This window comes from Ambystoma mexicanum, chromosome 1q, assembly GCF_040938575.1.
Source record: "Ambystoma mexicanum isolate Mex_15411 chromosome 1q, UKY_AmexF1_1, whole genome shotgun sequence".
NCBI lineage: Eukaryota > Metazoa > Chordata > Amphibia > Caudata > Ambystomatidae > Ambystoma > Ambystoma mexicanum.
In genome coordinates, this window is record NC_090922.1 from 481,376,244 (window position 1) to 481,394,483 (window position 18,240).

General features: G+C 47.2%; 1 protein-coding gene across 2 annotated transcripts in view; it reads right to left on the reverse strand.

Moving 5' to 3' along the window:
• The window catches only part of LOC138529205 (phospholipase A2 inhibitor 1-like), a 290,105-nt gene extending 272,534 nt beyond the window's left edge, over positions 1 to 17,571 (reverse strand). For both annotated transcript variants that reach the window (XM_069640821.1, XM_069640820.1), the window contains exon 1: positions 17,466 to 17,571. In XM_069640821.1, the coding sequence (XP_069496922.1) occupies positions 17,466 to 17,517 (52 nt within the window). In that variant the 5' untranslated portion in view covers positions 17,518 to 17,571. The remainder of the gene's footprint in view (positions 1 to 17,465) is intronic.
• Positions 17,572 to 18,240: the final 669 nt, after the last annotated feature.

The window sequence follows — 18,240 nt, forward strand, 5'->3', positions numbered from 1 at the left end:
GTGCTGCATGTACCCACTGTATAGATGTCATACCTCACAATACACTGCCAATGTCCGCGGACCCATCAATAACACTATCCCTCCTTTGCTCCATCACAGGATCTGACACAGACCTCCAGGAAGAGGACAACACTGCATCCAGATCCACCAAGAGGGCCAGGCCACAGGCATCCACCTCAGCCGTCCTGAAGCAAACACACCAGCAGCCACAAACCCTGCCTGGGGAAGAGGACAGGCAAGTGCCAGCCCCCACAACAGCAAACACAGACCCAGCAGCAGCACCGCACATGTCACTAGTCATGCCCACTGAAGGGACAGGCTCTGCTGCAAGCAGCACCCTCGGTGAAATCGCTGCCATAGCGGCAACCTCCGACAGTGAGGCAGGCAGCATCGAGGTCATCGATGAGGGGAGGCCCACTGCCCAGCCACATTCCCCCTGCACATCCCTAAGCCCCCTGCAGGCGGATGCCACACATGGGCAGTCGGAGGCCGAGGATTGGCCAGCCACCCCATCCCCCCAGCCTGAGGTGAGCAGCCCAATGGATATGCAAATGCCACTGGGCATGGGCCAGCAGAACCAGCAGACACTTGAGGATATAGTTACCCGCCAGCAGCAGGTATCCGCCCTCCTCAACGAACATGCTGCACAGTGTGGGGTGCCAAGGGATGGCATGGAGAGTTTGGCAGACCGAGTCACAGCTGCCATAGAGTCCTCCACAAAGAACATATGCACGGAACTCGCGGCTGTGCACAATGTCCTCACAGAACTTGTCCAGACCATCAGGGACATGCGTCCAGATGTGCAGGCCGGACCGTCCTCATCAGCCAGCTCGGCACAGAGCAGCCCCATCCGCAGATCAGGGCGCAATCTACGCAGCACGGGCAGGGGTGCCCCGGGGGCCAGGGGAGGGGATCCACATTAGTGGCTTGACAGTCGAGCAGGACTACTGCACACCCTGCTGCACAGACACTACCGCACCTTCGTAGGGATTCCAGGGTGGAGGGGGGAGGGGGTGTGTTGGGGTGTTCAGGGTGGAGTGGGGAGGGGGTGTGTTGGGGTGTTCAGGGGGGAGGGGGGAGGGGGTGTGTTGGGGTGTTCAGGGGGGAGGGGGTGTGTTGGGGTGTTCAGGGTGAAGGGGGGAGGGGGTGTGTTGTGGTGTTCAGGGGGGAGGGGGGAGGGGGTGTGTTGGGGTGTTCAGGGGGGAGGGGGGAGGGGGTGTGTTGGGATGTTCAGGGGGGAGGGGGGAGGGGGTGTGTTGGGGTGTTCAGGGGGGAGGGGGGAGGGTGTGTGTCACGACATTTCATAGTTTGAATACACTTTTTTCTTTCCCAAAATGAAATGTGTGGACATTTTCATTGCATATGTGTGCTTTATTGGTGTAGAGTCCACAGTGTGCATGTCCCAGAGACACACAGTGCCCCAAGTGCAGTCTCATTGTGATTCACACCAGCCGTGTGTGCTAGAAGCAGAGGTCGATGATACTTTGGCGCATTGCACGCCCCTCCTGTGCGTCGCCTCCTCCATGGGGTGCTGCCCCATCGGCACCCTCCTCATCCTCATCGTCAGGTGGTTGCAGTCCTGCGTCAGGGGGCAGGGGCACATTCCGTCTGACACACATATTGTGTAGCATGACACATGCCATGACGATCTTTGCCACCTTCTCATGGTGGTACAGGAGTGTCCCACCAGACCTGCTGAGGCTTCGGAACCGTGCCTTCAATAGGCCGAATGTCTGCTCTATGACCACACGAGTACGTGTATGTGCACGGTTGAAGTCCTCCTCGTGCTGGTTCTGCGGGTTCCGGACTGGTGTAAGGAGCCACCTCTTCAGGGTATAGCCTGAATCACCTGTATGTAGACGAGAATGTATGTGTCAGTCATGTCGTCTGATCAAGAACATGATGTGCCACAATGGCTTGCATCCAACTGTTACTTCGGCTCACTTCTACATGCACTAATTGATTCACACAATGCAACCAGTATATGCTCATGGCTCCCATGGCCTGTTTTGCATGCCATCACCCAATGTATGCAGAGGGGTTGAGTGCATTGTGAGTGGCCATCCTCTGTCTCCGTTCTCTGTGTTGCTCACAGCCAGGTGGAGTATGCATCATTCCCCCCCCCTTCAGCCAGGTGGAGTATGCATCATTCCCCCCCCCTTCAGCCAGGTGGAGTATGCATCATCCCCCCCCCTTCAGCCAGGTGGAGTATGCATCACCCCCCCCCTTCAGCCAGGTGGAGTATGCATCGGTACGTCATTCACCTGCCCACTTCCATGACATTGGACTCACCGAGTAGCCAGGATCTTGGGCCTGCATGTCGCTCCATGTAGCGTGGTATTGTGGAGTTCCTCAGGACCATAGAATCATGAGTTGATCCGGGGAATCGGGCACAACAATGTGTGATGATCTTGTTGGAGTCACAGACCATTTGCACGTTGATTGAGTGGAACTGTTTCCGGTTGCGGTACGGTACCTCCATGGCACGTGGAACCACCAATTCCACATGGGTGAAGTCGATGGCACCAATGCAACCGGGTGTGCCGGCTAGTGCATGGAAACCCACTTTGGTGTTTGCAATGTCCTGGGCAGTCCGTGGTAATGAGATGTGGTCGTCTGTGTGCTTGAGGAGGGCATCGAGCACTTAGATGAGTGTTCATGAGAATAATGGTTGTGAAATGCCATGCAAGTGCCCCACTGTGTGCTGGTAGGTGCCTGTGGCCAGGAAGTGGAGTACAGACACTACCTTCAGTAGGGGGGGATGGCGGTTGGAGTTTCTATCATGCTGACGATGTCGTTGTGTATCATGTCTACGATGGCGGTGATGGTGTCCCGGTCCATACTGTACAGGGTGTGGATCTGCTCAGCAGTGAGGTTGAATGGATTGGCTCTGATGAGTGGGATTGGGGGCTGCCTGCGTGGTGGCACTGGCTGTGCTGGTGGGGCTTGCTGGGCCTGCCTTGCCCTCCTTCTCCTCCTGCGTCTCCTCTGTGCAGCCTGTTGTTGTTGTTGTTGTTGTTGTAGTAGCACTTGCATTGCTATCAGGTCCTCCAGCCCCAACATTGCTAGTCGTATTGGTATCATTGTGGAGTGTGACTGGGTGTGGGAAGGGGTGGGGTGTGCTCTTTTTGTACTTCCTGAGTCTGTATTGCCTTCACCTGTGCTGTTTCCGTGCACCTGTGGCAGCTGCATTCACTTTACATGGCCCTTTACGGTTGGTTCGCGATGGCGTAATTAGCACCATGGCGGTTAGGTACTTAACGGGCTGGGTGATGGCGTTAGGTGCATGTCTGCTTGGGTCGGCATTTGCGTACCTTTCCGCCATGGCGCTAAGTACGGTGTGGCCGGTCGCGTGCGCGCACACTTAGCGCAGTTAGCGGTGGCGTTAACTACGATGCCGCTAATGGCATTGTAGTTAACGGTCACGGGTCATGATCGGACCTGGCGGAAAACGATGGCGGTAACCATTTACCGCCATCGTTTTTCACTTAGCGCCAGGGTCGTAATGAGGCCCTTTGTGTGCGGTACGTCAGCCATCAACATCAAGGAATATTGTTCACAGACCGAATGGGTTGACTCTGAGAAGGGTTTGGTGCAAGGTGCACCCTTTCCCTCCCAAACGGCGCCACCCATCTTCTTACTCTATGGCCCCTGTGATAGTGTCTCTCATATAGTGTCCTCTAAGGTCTTACAAGAATCTAACTACCAGAAGGCTGCAGTTGTGCTCGGTCTTCCATCACAAATCCAAGAAGCTCAGGTCCTTCTTCCTCAAACAAAAGCAACTCAAGCCTGTGCGCGTGTCTCACAACTCAACCCACCTTGGTGCGAGATCAAAATTTGATATTATTGGGCAAGCAGAAGTCATTTGTTTTATGGGCGTGGGTGGGTTGAAACCCTCTGCTGTCGCTCAGTTGAAACCAAAGACATTTTTTAGTGCAACTCTGGGGAAAACGCAGGAAGGCCTGGTTGACTTTCTTTGTCGGATGAACAATCAACTTTCTCACTTGATGAATCATCTGCAATATAAGAACTATGCAGCAATAACTAACGAGAAACCGAGTGAGATCTTCTTATAACCTTAGAAGTTACACCTGGAGCTAGTGAATAAGTAATATTGAACAGGCAAACCGTCTTGAGGCTTATTCATGAGATACCCTGACTGCGGCTTCTTACTACTAAGGACATTGACAAAGGTGTTTTTGTGAACCATGCACATTGTTCAGCTCGCGATTGTAAAAACATACCCAACAACAATTGAACTGTTCATATTACCGCTCCTGTGATAAGAATGACTGAAGATGCTAATGCTTGTCATGGTTTCCGGGGAGCCTCTTTATGACATTTGGAAAGCTTGGGGCGAGAAGCATGGACCTTTAGCCCTTCATCTGACAGAAATGAAATAAGGATATTGGTCTGTAACGCAGGGGGTATAATATCTTTATGAGCAATAATAGCTTTAAGAAACTCATTGCAGTGAGCCACATGGTGCTAATACAAGAGACATGGGTCACTAAACCCGTCCATGCTAATGGGTACATAATAATTCAATAGATGGCGTCCCCTAGCCTAGGTGGGGGGCTATTAATTATGGTGAAAAAAACAGTATTTAAACCATTGAAACTATTTCGAATTCGAACTATAGCCCCCTGCCTGTGAAGTTACTCCTGAATATATAATCCGCTATATTTGCTCAAGATCTATTGGAACCCCTTGATTACTGACCTAGACACCTTTTTAATTAGTGCCTCGGATATATGTGAGTCCATTATAGTGGATTTGTCGGGAAAGAACTTGATTTTGGTTGGTGATCTGAATTTAGACTGTAGGGAAGAGATGTAAGCTAATTATTTAAGTAAACAAGGTAGTGGGATCAGCAGTAAGAGTGGGAAAAATGATGCAAGTTCTTTAAGGCATGGGACTTAAATGTGGTGAATGGCAACATACAAGGGGATATTCTGGGCAAACCCACTTGGTCCGGGCACGGTATGTGCGTCTTTTTTTATTTTTTAGTATTTGCTATGCCCCTGTTTGAGTGTTGCTCATTATTTAGTGTAAAAGAGTAATGATATAGCGATCATAACAGTTTAAGGGCAACCTTGTACATCGGATTGGTCCCACTATTCTTGGTAATCAGGTTAACCTTACTGCGCATATTAAGGGTCACTGAGTCGCCAAGAAAGTGGGAAATAAGCACAATTTGGTGAAAGTTGCATTGGAGAATAACTCAATGGATGAAGAATTTTCAGTGTTATCATCCTCTAATTATTTGACCTTCCTCCAAGACTGTAAACTAATCTCGTTCTTTTGACATCGACATCCAAATGATTCATATGTACTGTTTAAAAGCATCTTGCACACAAAAACTGTACCTTCAACCTGGAATAAAGCCATAGTAATTCTGATATATAAGCGAGATAGATCTGATCCCGTAAACTATCGCCCCATTTCCCTACTAAACACTGATCGCAAGATGTTTGCTTTCCTCGTATTATCTAAATTGGAATAGTGGGTTACTGACGCTGAAAAGCTCAGTAAAATGCAAACAGCATTTAGTAGGGAAATGGGAAAAACAACTAATAGCTTTTTGGTAAACTGCCTCCAGGAGAAGCCCACTAAGACTGGGGGGACCTCAATATACGTTGCCACCATAGACTTCTTGCAGGCTTTCAAGACTGTTAGCAGAGCACGCCAGTGGGAAAAGTTGAGAAATTGGCAAATTCCAGAATATTTACTAGTCCTCTTAATTAAAATCTACGGGAACGCATCGGTTCACGTGAGACTGAATGGTCAGGTGTGTCTGACTGAGGACATAAAGACATTTTGAGTACTTTGTCAAGTTTGTGTATTGGCCCCTTTCCCTTTCAATCTTTATCTGGCTAATTTGGAGACGTGTTTGTAGTCAGCAGCTTTTACTCCCCTGAAAATCAGTGAATTTAGTACCTGTTGGATATCATATGCCGATGATGTCATCTTAGCAGACCAAACTCAGATTGGCCTGCATAGTCTAATAAACTCAATGAATAATTGTGCTAGGGAGAATGATCTGGTCACAAACAAAACAAAAAATGAGCATCATAAGGCTAACAGGTAGACTCAACAAACCGTACGCTTTTATCTGGTCAATTGGTGAGACTGTTATTTCTCCCGAGATCAGATACCTCAGGATTGATTTTACCTCGTATCCTAAGCAACTGAAGATTAAAGCAAGCCAGAAAGCGGCCCAGTTAAAATGGCTATATACCAGAAAGGATGGTACCAATGGAAAATCCTAACTCTATATAGAAATATTCTAACACCTCTGTCAGGGTCTCCTTTTATGAATCTCACAGATGATGTGCGAGTTAAGCAAATTATGAGCCCAATTGGTAGGTTCTGTCTATTTGGTGATGCCAAGCTAACCTCGGATCTGCTAGTGACCACTCCAGTTTTGGCCAAAAAACTTCTTTTCTGTAAAGATTGGATAATCACAATCGATAGGATGAGGTTATATGCTTTATATGGCAGTTTTACTCCGGTTGACAAGCCGATGGGCCACATATGAAAATATTTGACTAGGTTTTGGAATTCATATTGGCGTATGCAATTTCTCCGATTTAGGTTAAACCTAATTCCTATGGGAGAAATTGCATGTATCCGGTCTGAAAGAGTCACGACCATTAGGGGTCGCTCTTTATGTAAAGAAGAAAAGTAATAATCAAACGAGAGATCACATTATTTCAGAGGTTACTGCGCTTCAGAATAGAAGACTTGAGATGTTTGCCAGATTTGTTCATGACGCCACCTGGGTGACAACCAGACAATTAAGGGATAGGGCGGTCTGTGGTCACAAAGTAAGCCTGACAATCGCTCTGCTTAAATTCCTGGGTGGCATAGGACTCATTTTAATTAAAGAAAAATGATGACTCTATTGTTGACATACAGCTTTGTGAAAAACACTTTTAAAGGCCCTAAGACGCACTATTTCTGAGATATTTGCACCTCAACAAACCGCAATAACTGGACTGCACCGCTCCAGGATGAGTTGACAGGTTGGGAGAGCACACAGAAGGTCCCAGTGTGCTACAACACACCAACTCTTGCATCCACATGCACTCATTCTCAGTGCAGTTTACTTCAGATTGCAAAGCACATCAAGGGATAAGCAGAACTACAGGATCATTGATTTTGAACAAATGTTGAGTGTTATCATGTCCACAGAACCTGTGAGGAGTATGGGTACTTTTTGCTAGTATACTAATAAGGACCACTTGTGTATGCAAATGCTATGCAAATGCTATCTAAATATTGTTTTGTGCAATGCATATTTTCCTTTTTTCTTTTAAAAACGTATCTTTTTCATGATGAATAGTTATGGCTAACTTGGTTTAGCTAATTCACAGTAAAAAAAATACTAACTTGTCACCACTGGACTACGCAAGTCGACTTCAAAGAGAAAGGCAAGCATACCCTGTTAAATAATCAGGACGAGTTTGCCTAGTTCACAGGACAGCCAGTTCAACGAAGGCCACGCTAATACAGCAAACACCTTCCGGCAAAATGGCTTTTATTTTGCTGAAAGACGCTTGTTTGCTGTATTTGAATGGCATTCATAGGACTAGCTTTCCTGCGAACATGTATCTATTTGAATTTTCTGCCCTGGCAGCAGTAACAAGCGTGAGGTCCCTGGATGGGACTCATGCTTGATTAATGCCGACAGGGCAGAGAATTAAAGAAACAGATTACACGCTCTCTGCCTACAAATGGATGCCTGCAAGGTTTTTAAAAACGGACCTTAGAGCAGATTTGCTGCTCACTTTACATAGAAACTTTTTAAAAAAAGGTTTGACCATGTATATTTTTGTGATGTCCTCACTTCCTTATCGATGGACGACAGTCCTCTGTTTATGTTTGATCCGCGGGCTGCGACCCGCGTATGTTGAGGGGCGGGGTTACCGCCCGGGGGTTAGTCTGATGCAGGGTCTTGAGGAATAAAGACGTGTTGCACCCCAGCTCTTTGTGCCGACTCTCCTTTCTGGTGTGCATGCGTGAGAGAACGACACTCGAGTACGAGCGTGAGGAGGTCCACAATCGACCATATCACACTGGCGACGAGGGAAACAAAGTTCCCGCCGTGCCCGAAATCGTCGGTCCGCTGCTCGTGGTTTCGTCCCCTGTCACCACTGGGAGCCCGGACCTCGATCGCACGTGGGCCCATATCGGTGGGTGGAGCGCGAAAGCTCCCCATTCTCCAATCTCCAGCGCAAGTGTTTCGCGCGGGTGGAGCAGCTGTCAGCTCCCCGCGCAAACACCTTTCCGGGCGGTGGAGGACAAATCCTCCCGCCGACGGCAACGCCTGCGGAGGCCCGGCCCAGCACACGAAGAAATCGGCGTGTGGAGCAGAGGCTCCCCGCGCGGGTGGAGCAGCTGCCAGCTCCCCGCGGATACATCACCGGGCGGTGGAGGAGTGGCCTCCCGCCAACGGCAACGCGCACGAGCGGTGGAGGCGAAAACCTCCCGCTCCAACAGTCTAACACGAAGGGGTAAGAGCGAGCCCTCTCCCCTCCGGCACAAATTAAATCACACCACGCACCTGTCAACATCAGCAGCTAAGGCCCCATTTGCAGCACCCCCTGGTGGCAACAAAGTGCCACCGCGCTAGGAATAGAAACCACAGCGCCCCCTGCTGGCAACAAGGTGCCACCGCGCCAAGACTTTCTACTAAGACCCTGAACTACAGCGCTCCCCAGCTGCAGAGTGACAATCACACCCGGCTCAGCCACATAACCACAGAAACATTTTCATGAGTAATTCAGAGGAAGACTCACTAACCATCCCAGTAACACCAAGCAGCACAGGCCATAAGAAAATGGCAGACAGCCTCCTAACACAGCTACCAGCAAATTTCGACCTCACCGACTCTGGCACCCTTGGATCAAGATGGAAGAGGTGGCTGTGGAACTTTGAGGTATGCCTGAAAGCGGCAGGCGCACTAGAAGATGACCAAAAACTCAATCTTCTAAATCATGCTGTAGGACCAAATGTCCGAGACATTCTCGACGAAATTCCAGAGGACAGCATAGACACGTATGTCAAGCTAAAAACAACGCTCACGGAATATTTCACACCTCACACCAATGTGGACTATGAGCGGCACATTTTCCACACCACCAAACAACAAAAGGGTGAAACCATAGACGCATTCGTCATGAGATTACGAGCAAAAATGAAACACTGTGATTTCAATAATTACTCTAATGAGGAGGCCCTTAGGTCACAGATCATAGTGGGATGTGAAAGTGCCGACTTCCGCAGACGACTCCTGCAACAACCGCGCAGCCTTGACGAAATCCTTCGACTGGCTCGCTCGGATGCGGCCCTAGCCGCACAAGTGGAAGGTTTGGACGACATAAAGATTACACATGGAAAACACGAATGCCTCAACAAACTGGAAGGGACTGCAAGAAACAGTGATCCGTTCTGCTACCGGTGCGGACACGAATATCCCCACGAAGGAATATGCCCTGCAATAGGACAAAACTGCTCCGCGTGCGGTGGTGAAGACCACTACAAAGCCGTATGTCTGATCTTCCGCAGCAAGATGAGAGGGGCTGGAAGGAGCCACAAGCCCATACCAGAACCAGAACAAAATCAAACAACACCCTACCGCAACCATCGAGGGTCACACCAGACCCATGAACAAGGGCGCCACAAACATCACGACGACCAGACGGAAAGAAGGCATGATAAGAGGGAATGGAGGGAGAACAGGACACCACTTCCCAGGTCAAGGAGAAGACCACGAAGATACGTACGGTGCCTCATCGAACAATCACAGTCTGACAGCGCGTCCAGTGTTTCGTCGGATGAGAAAACATCTAAATCGGAAAGACACCCGGAAGCACCAAGAAGGAAAGGATACCTATATGCTCTAGGAAACAGCACAGCAAAAGAGCATAGCCCAATCCTCAGAATACAAGTGAATCAAACGGCAGCAGAATTTCTAATTGACACGGGAGCAACCGTAAACGTGATCAGTGAGAAAGTCTACGAGAGCATACCTAATGCCCCCCGCCTGCAACCAGCTCGAACACTCATTTGTCCTTATGGATCAAAGACCCCGCTCGCATGTAAAGGCTTCTTCATGGCCTCGTGCCGATACAAAGAACATGAAAAGAAGATACCCATGCACGTCCTCGAGGCAGCGACTGAGAGCGGATGCATACTGAGTTATCAGGCAGCAATAGAAATGGGACTAATACACATATTGTACCGTCTTATGGTACGCAAATACCTAGACCCCACAGCAAGCATACAACAGGTGTTCCCATCACTATTCAAAGGCCTCGGGAAGCTGAAGGACAGGCAAATAGAACTCCACATTGACCCCAAGGTCCCACCCATAGCCCAACACTATCGAGGAATACCCATAAACATTCAAAAACAAGTGGAAAAGGAACTAACAAAATTACTGGATGCAGATATCATTGAGCCGGCAGAAGGACCCACACCATGGGTCTCCCCAATTGTACCCGTACCCAAAAAGGACTCTCAAGACATCCGAATATGTGTGGACATGAGAAGGCCAAATGAGGCCATACTAAGGGAATGCCATCAAGCCCCGAGGATAACAGATATGGTACATCTACTAAATGGGGCAACTGTGTTCTCTAAACTGGACCTTAACAAAGGGTACCATCAGTTGGAACTCGGCAAAAGCTCTCGATATATAACAACTTTCGCCACCCACCTAGGACTCTTCCGCTACAAGCAGCTAAGTTTCGGTGTGTCGTCCGCTGCTGAAATCTTTCAGGCAGAAATTCACAATATCATCAAACATGTACCCAACTGCCTGAACTACAGCGACGACATCCTGGTGTTTGGTCAAACTCAAGAGCAACACGATGATACACTAATGAGAGTGTGCATGGCCCTGGAAGAGGCACGACTCACACTAGACAAAGACAAATGTGAATTTCGCAAGAAAACGCTCCGTTTCTTTGGTCACATATTCTCTGAAAAAGGAATGACACCCGACTCGGAAAAAGTGAGTGCACTCCGAGAAGCCCCGCCACCCGCGACCACATCAGACCTCAGGTCCTTTTTGGGCCTTGCGAGTTACTGCACCAGATATATACGAGATTTCGCATCCATCAGTGAACCCCTCCGAGCACTCACCAAACTCAACACAGAGTTCACATGGTCCCCACAGTGCCAAGAAGCATTCCAAGCGATTAAAGATCGCATATCCGACGCCCAGAATATGGCGTACTTCGACCCCAAAAGAACGACAGAACTCATTGTCGACGCCAGTCCAGTAGGCCTAGGCGCCATCCTGACACAACTCGATGACAGAGAAGAAAACAAGAAACATATCATATCTTATGCCAGTCGAAGCCTCTCCAAGACCGAGCAAGCCTACTCCCAGGCGAAGAAAGAAGGTCTGGCCGTAGTGTGGGCCTGCGAACATTTCCATTTGTTCCTTTACGGAAAACCTTTCGTAGTTGTAACGGACCACCAAGCCCTCATCTTAATTTATGGCAACCCTCAAGCTAAGATGCCACCACGCATAGCTCGATGGGCCCTCCGGCTACAGGACTATCAATTCTCCATCACTCATAGACCCGGAAAAGAACAGAACCCTGCCGACTTCCTCTCGAGACACCCGAAGGACGCGTGTGGACCAGAACCATCCATAGCTGACCAGTACATAAGATATGTCATTCACAGCAACACACCGCAAGGACTGGACATGGATCGCATCATTAGTGAATCAAACACTGATCAAGGGATACAAACCATCCTCCGATGCCTAGAGACATGGCGATGGAAGCATGCCAAACAAATTCGAGAAAACATGAACGAAGATGTCAAGCGGGATCTCAACTGCTTCCTAGCTGTGAAAGAAGAACTGGCAAAATCAGACGAAGGGATGCAGCTAAAAGGAACAAAGCTAGTGATACCGCACAGTCTGCGCCAGAAGGTACTCGAACTTGCCCATGAAGGACACCGAGGAATTGTGTCCACCAAAAGGATGCTGAGGCAGAAAATATGGTTCCCACAGCTAGATACCGCAGTAGAAGAACTGCTACAAGACTGCCCCACCTGTGCACTCGTGAAGCCACACACCTCCCCAGAACCTCTAAACATGACCGCACTACCTGAAGGGGCATGGGAAGAGATAGCCATCGATCACTTTGGGCCCATGGAAGGAGGAGAATACATTCTGGTGGCAGTAGATGAGTATTCAAGATACCCCGATCTACAGATAGTTCCATCAACATCTGCACACCACACCATACCAGTCCTAGATGGGAACGTACGGAGTACCCAAGGTAGTTAAATCTGACAATGGACCTCCATTCACAGGACAGGACTTCCAAAGATTTGCCGAATACATGGGCTTCAGACACAGAAAAGTAACACCTCTATGGCCACAAGCCAATGGGACCGTCGAGCGGTTCATGAGCAACATCAAACGCACCACACAAATTGCTCGCATCAGGGGAGAACCTGTCGAGAAACTGTTATACCAACTCATGCGAGACTACAGAAATATGCCACACAGCACCACGGGGAAAACACCTTCAGAAGTGATGTTCGGGCGAACAATAAGAACAAGAATACCACATGTGGCCATTGAGGAAGACCACTATACAAGGGACGCAGAAATGAGGGTGAAGGATGCACGCATGAAGGAAACCATGAAAAGGGCCGCGGACACAAAACGACAAGCCAAGACAAATGATTTGGCGCCAGGAGACATGGTGATAGTCCGCCAGCCCCAGCCTCGGAAAAACGTAGCCCCATTTAGCGAGGAGCCTCTCATCATCATCCGCAAGAAAGGATCACTCATCACCGCGGAAGGAGACCGCAGGACCATAACAAGGAACTCATCCCACTTTAGAAGGGTATCGAGAGCCCCAGCCTTAGGTGACACAAACCTGAGTGATGAGCTCACTCCATGGGATGCTCCATATGAAGGAGACAGAGAAGACTCCGAAGGAGAAGTGAATCCTGAGACATGGACAGATCTTTCGACAAGAATAGAAGGTCGACCAACCAGGACGAGGAAAAAGCCCCACCGCCTCATTGAGGAAATGAGCTAAGTTGGACTTAAAGTTTAGTAACGGGGGGATGTGATGTCCTCACTTCCTTATCGATGGACGACAGTCCTCTGTTTATGTTTGATCCGCGGGCTGCGACCCGCGTATGTTGAGGGGCGGGGTTACCGCCCAGGGGTTAGTCTGATGCAGGGTCTTGAGGAATAAAGACGTGTTGCACCCCAGCTCTTTGTGCCGACTCTCCTTTCTGGTGTGCATGCGTGAGAGAACGACACTCGAGTACGAGCGTGAGGAGGTCCACAATCGACCATATCACAATTTTTGTGGCCAATATTTTGAAACAATGAAACGTTTGAGAGAACTTCTCCTTTAAGCCTGGATATTACAGTTTTGTTCAATCCCTAATATAGTGGAAACCGGGACGTCAATTAACCCAAATGCTACCGGTAATGGATGTGATGTCACATGCTCGGTGACATCACAAGAAGTGACACACATTACCAGTTGGCTCAAATGAAGTCACAAGAAGTGATGCTGCACAGACTTTACCCCCCTTTAGATGAGAGTTATCATCATACAATTTAAGTTTCCTATGCAATAATTCAGCTGGCTGCTTTCCTAGTCAGAAACTCCACAGTTGTGGTGACCTGTTAAGTTTCTATGTTGTGTCCTATTGCACAGCTAATCATCCCAGATTTCTCTCTGTTGGTGACTTCTCATACTTCCATATTTCCATATGTGTTGCTAGTTACAGCAGTATTTTCTTGTATGTCATGTGTTGCATGCTATACATGGAGGCCCCTCTTCTTTACGTCTCGCTCCCCACTACAAATACATTATAAAAGGAGTTCCATATAGTAAATGCTGTGATCCTGTGCTTGGCACCTCGTAGTGCCTAGTAACTCTCACAGACAGAACACATCTGTGTTTCGTATGGTAGATCTGAATGATGCCTTCAGAATGCTAGAGATGCATTAAGTTACTGAATACCTTACGTGAGCTTAGGTCTAGTTATTCCACCCCTGCCCTCCGAATGCCCTCTCTACTGACTCAGTTCACCATGAGGCTGTCCTTGACATCAAGACCAGGCCGGCCAGTGAAAAAAGCGAATGTATCTGACTCTGATAATTACAATTATAGTGAGTCTATGGCTTAATAACCCTTACACTCTGTATATTATATGCAAACCAAATTAATTAATTCTACATAAAATGTAACAACATTTTCAAATTAGCCATTACAATTCTTTATTTTTAATTAACTTCCTCATCCAATCTCAAAATTTTAAAATGCTTAATATTAATGACATGTATTTCCCATTTAGGAGTCTCTGCCTCTGCCTCTCTCACAAATGTATTGAAACAACCGTGTCACAATCATCACTGTCATTAGACTCAATAAACAGGTGTTTGGGGGTTTCAAGCCCGTCCTTAACTTAATTTACAAACTCTACACTTCATTGGAATACATCTCCTTGCATTCATAATTTCACGTGTGTCCAATCAATTTAATTGGAATTGCATGAAAATTCCTCTCTTGTTTTTAACAGAAAACAACTAAAGTAGTTCTGTAATGTCATGTCTTACGGAAGGACGCAAATATATTCGAATGAGAGGTTTGTTGGTTTTCAAGGGCCTCACATTTTTCAGTCAACCTTATTTATTTTGTTGTATTTTATTTTTGCATTTTTTAAATATCCAGACCCTACGGTACCACAGCATTTAGATACAATAGAAGCAAGAAGGTGCATAGTGCAGTATAGATCGCAAAATGTGCAATGAAGCAATATGACCCGAGCGGCAGGGGCATTACCGACTCAGGTAATGCCCCGGGGACAATGATTATAGGCAGTAATGCCCCTGCCGCTCGGGTCATATTGCTATTAGTACCGCAGCCCGCATTATGTGCGTGACCGGGGCACTAAAAGCATTTTTTTCTGTCCCGAAACGCTGCAGCGTTTCGGACAGAAAAAAAAAGAAACAACCAAGAAAATGGCCGCCATGCAAAGGGAAAACGGAGTCCATTTTCCCTTTCCATGGCGGCCATTGGGAGCGGATGCGCTGGGAACAAAGGTGTTCCCAGCGCGTCGCTCCCGAAAAAGAAGCAGAAGGTAAGTGGGGTTGGGAGGGAGGGGAAGAAAAAAAAGAAAAAAAAAAACTTACCTGCGTCTCCACACTCCACACTGCTGGAGGCTGCTATCAAGCAAGTAAGTGGGTGGGGAGGGCAGGGAGGAGGGAGGGAAGGGAAGAAAAAATCAAATAAAAAAAGCTTACCTGAGTCCCCGGCGGGGGACGAAGGCAGCCTCTCAGCCGTGCAGAGGCTCGGAGCGGGGATCGTCCTGCTTCGAGCCTTCTTATTGGCTGAGGGGCTGCCACGCCCCCCGCCGAGTACAAAGCAGCTGGAATCCCGGCCGAGAATCGAAGGATTCTCGTCTGGTTAAGGACCCGGCGAGAGCCAATCAGAATGCGTGTTGCATTCTGCTTGACTCTCGCCGGGTACTAATCGTATTTATCTAACAGCAAAGTCTTTACACATTTTTTGAAGATGTTGTAAGATTGTTCTTTTCTGATGAAGGTGGAAAACAAGTTCCAGAGAGCAGGTGCTGTCACGCAAAATCTGGAGCCACCGGCTCTTTTGGTCTTGAAGTGCAGGGTGACAAGTGAGATGCTGCAGCAAGATTTTAGCGCTCGCACTGGGCAGTTAAGAGTAATACTGGTGTTGAGGTAGAGGGGAGCCTAATGATAGATGCATTTGTGCGATATGGCCATGGTTTTGAAGTCCACCAGAGCTTTGATGGGCAGCCAGTGCATCTCACGTCTGATTTCAGAGATGTGGTCAGATCGTTTAAGTTCAAGGGTAGCACGCAGTTTGAACCTATTACCCGCATAGGACGTTACAGTAATCCCGTTTTTGTGAGGATCAGAGCACAAGCAAGAGTTTATTTTTAGTTTCTTTCATAATTGTGTTGATTGACCAAACCCGATACACACTAATCTCAATTTCTGTCAACCATGTTTTAATTTGGTCTCTGTCTTTAATTCCTTAGTATTTTCTTTGCATAGAACGTTGAATAGGATACTCCAGAGTGAGTGTGGTGGTGTGTGTACAGACTGGAATACAAATGCAAATTCCTCAACTTAAAATGGTGGCAAGTGAGGCCAAACAACTCACGACTTATTAACTGCATTTAAGACTAATTACATAGCTTTAGGTGGAGAAGTGGAGGGTCCTACTTGTGCCTTAACCTCACACAGTTGTGAGTGCACATTTGGACTTTTATAGAAAAAGCTATAATCAGAGGATGCATTAATCAGAAAAATCTCTTCTGTATCTTCCATTAGTAATTCTCTGGCAGACTGCTCTTTTCTATGCACAAGGGCAAGCATCACTAGTTTCACCCTCCATTAACAAGTTACTTGCCATGGTGGCATTAACGTCTGGAAGAATGCCTATCATCTGCCATCTCAGGAGAACGGCTTGTTACGAGATGGTGCAGAGTTTGTTCTGAAATACTTGGTCATGTTGCCTTTAATTCCTGGAGCTATTAATCAGAGCTGTGTTTCTACTAATGTTGCCACCTTCTGGGACAAAATCCTTCGCATTCCTTAAGACTAATGACTCTGACATCATCATCTTTGAGCGCCTGGAGACCATGCAAATGGCAGTGGTGTGTGGTACAAATCAACATATCGTAACATCTCCAGAACAATCTCCTTTCCTTGATTTCTTTTTCCCACATCTACTGTTTGTTGACTTTCCAGTGATTCCATTAATTCTGAATTCACGTCAAGATCCTCCTTTACCATGGAGTCACTCAGTACATCTTTCCTGTTCTCCACAGATTATAATACTTCAACTTAGACCTGTTAATTTCAGCTGGAAGTGTTCCTCTTTGTGAATCGTATGCAATTTACACAGATTGCATACAATTTATGACAAAACGTACACCAAAAAAATAAATACTATGTTATTTGCTCTATTTTGTTTAGTACACAAGACTTTTCATGTTCCAGAAAATAAGGTACTGCCTGATACATTCTTTTACTGTCAACGTGATAGAAATACATTTCCAGTAAAATAGTCTTATCAGCAATTCCCACCATTCACTTTCGGAATGAGGAGACTGGCTTTCTCTGTTCGCACTCCCAATTTGTGAATCTCACTTAAGGCAATTGGTAGGGGTTTGGGTAGCAGGTTCTCTGTGCAATTTGTCAGTGTTTGGTTGGGGGGTCTCGGTGCAATAGGCCATCCACTTTTGCTGTATTTGGGGACAGTATTGTTTGTCCCTTAATGGAAAGACCTCCTACAACACAATTCTTTCCTCAGTCGACCTCGAACCTCTAGGCATTTGTGTGAGTAACAAATTAAACAATTCAAAATATGCAGACTTAAGAAAAGAATGCAAAGAAACTAATCATATCTCACCTTCAGTGATCACAGCAAACAGGATGGCCATGGCTGTGAGGAACACCCTCATGGTTCTGGTTGTGGATGGACCTGGGTGATGCAGAGGAAACTAAAGTGTGCAGCTTCTCTTATCCTCTGTACAGCTCGTCCACAGGACATGACTTTTATACTGTTGAAATGAAGAAGGGGGAGTCCCTATTTGATGGGAGGAGGAGCAGAAGTGGCAGATCTGCTATTCCAACTGCTGTGTGATTGGGTGCACTGTTGATGCTTTGTGGCACGCCCCTAACAAACCTCTAAAGAACCGTGTAACAAGATGTAATGCACTCAACAACGACTTGGTTAAATGGAGAGATGTTTCCTTTCTCCTCCTTCAGGATTAAAGTTTCAAAAATAAATGTACATGTATTACAAATATGCATACCAGAAAAAAGCGCATCAGTATGGTGATAAAGGTAAAAACATGTGGAATTTTAAATACCTCCTATTTTATAATACCTCCTATTAGTTGGACTATGTACTACACGAGATAAATTGTCCATATTTGCAATGTGCAATACTTTGCATATTCCCCCATGGCCTAAATATCCCATGTGATCAGAACAGAAAATGGCACACGTTTTTACAATTACAACCACTTCATAATGATGTCTAAAAGGACTGATTTAGTAGACAGTGCAGAGCACTCTAAGTGTGCTGTGCTCCTCTCGTTTACTCCAATAAAGGAGCGAAATGGCGCTGGAACGACACAAGAGATGCAGTAAAGTGCTTTTGAATGTTAAATAACCTAGCC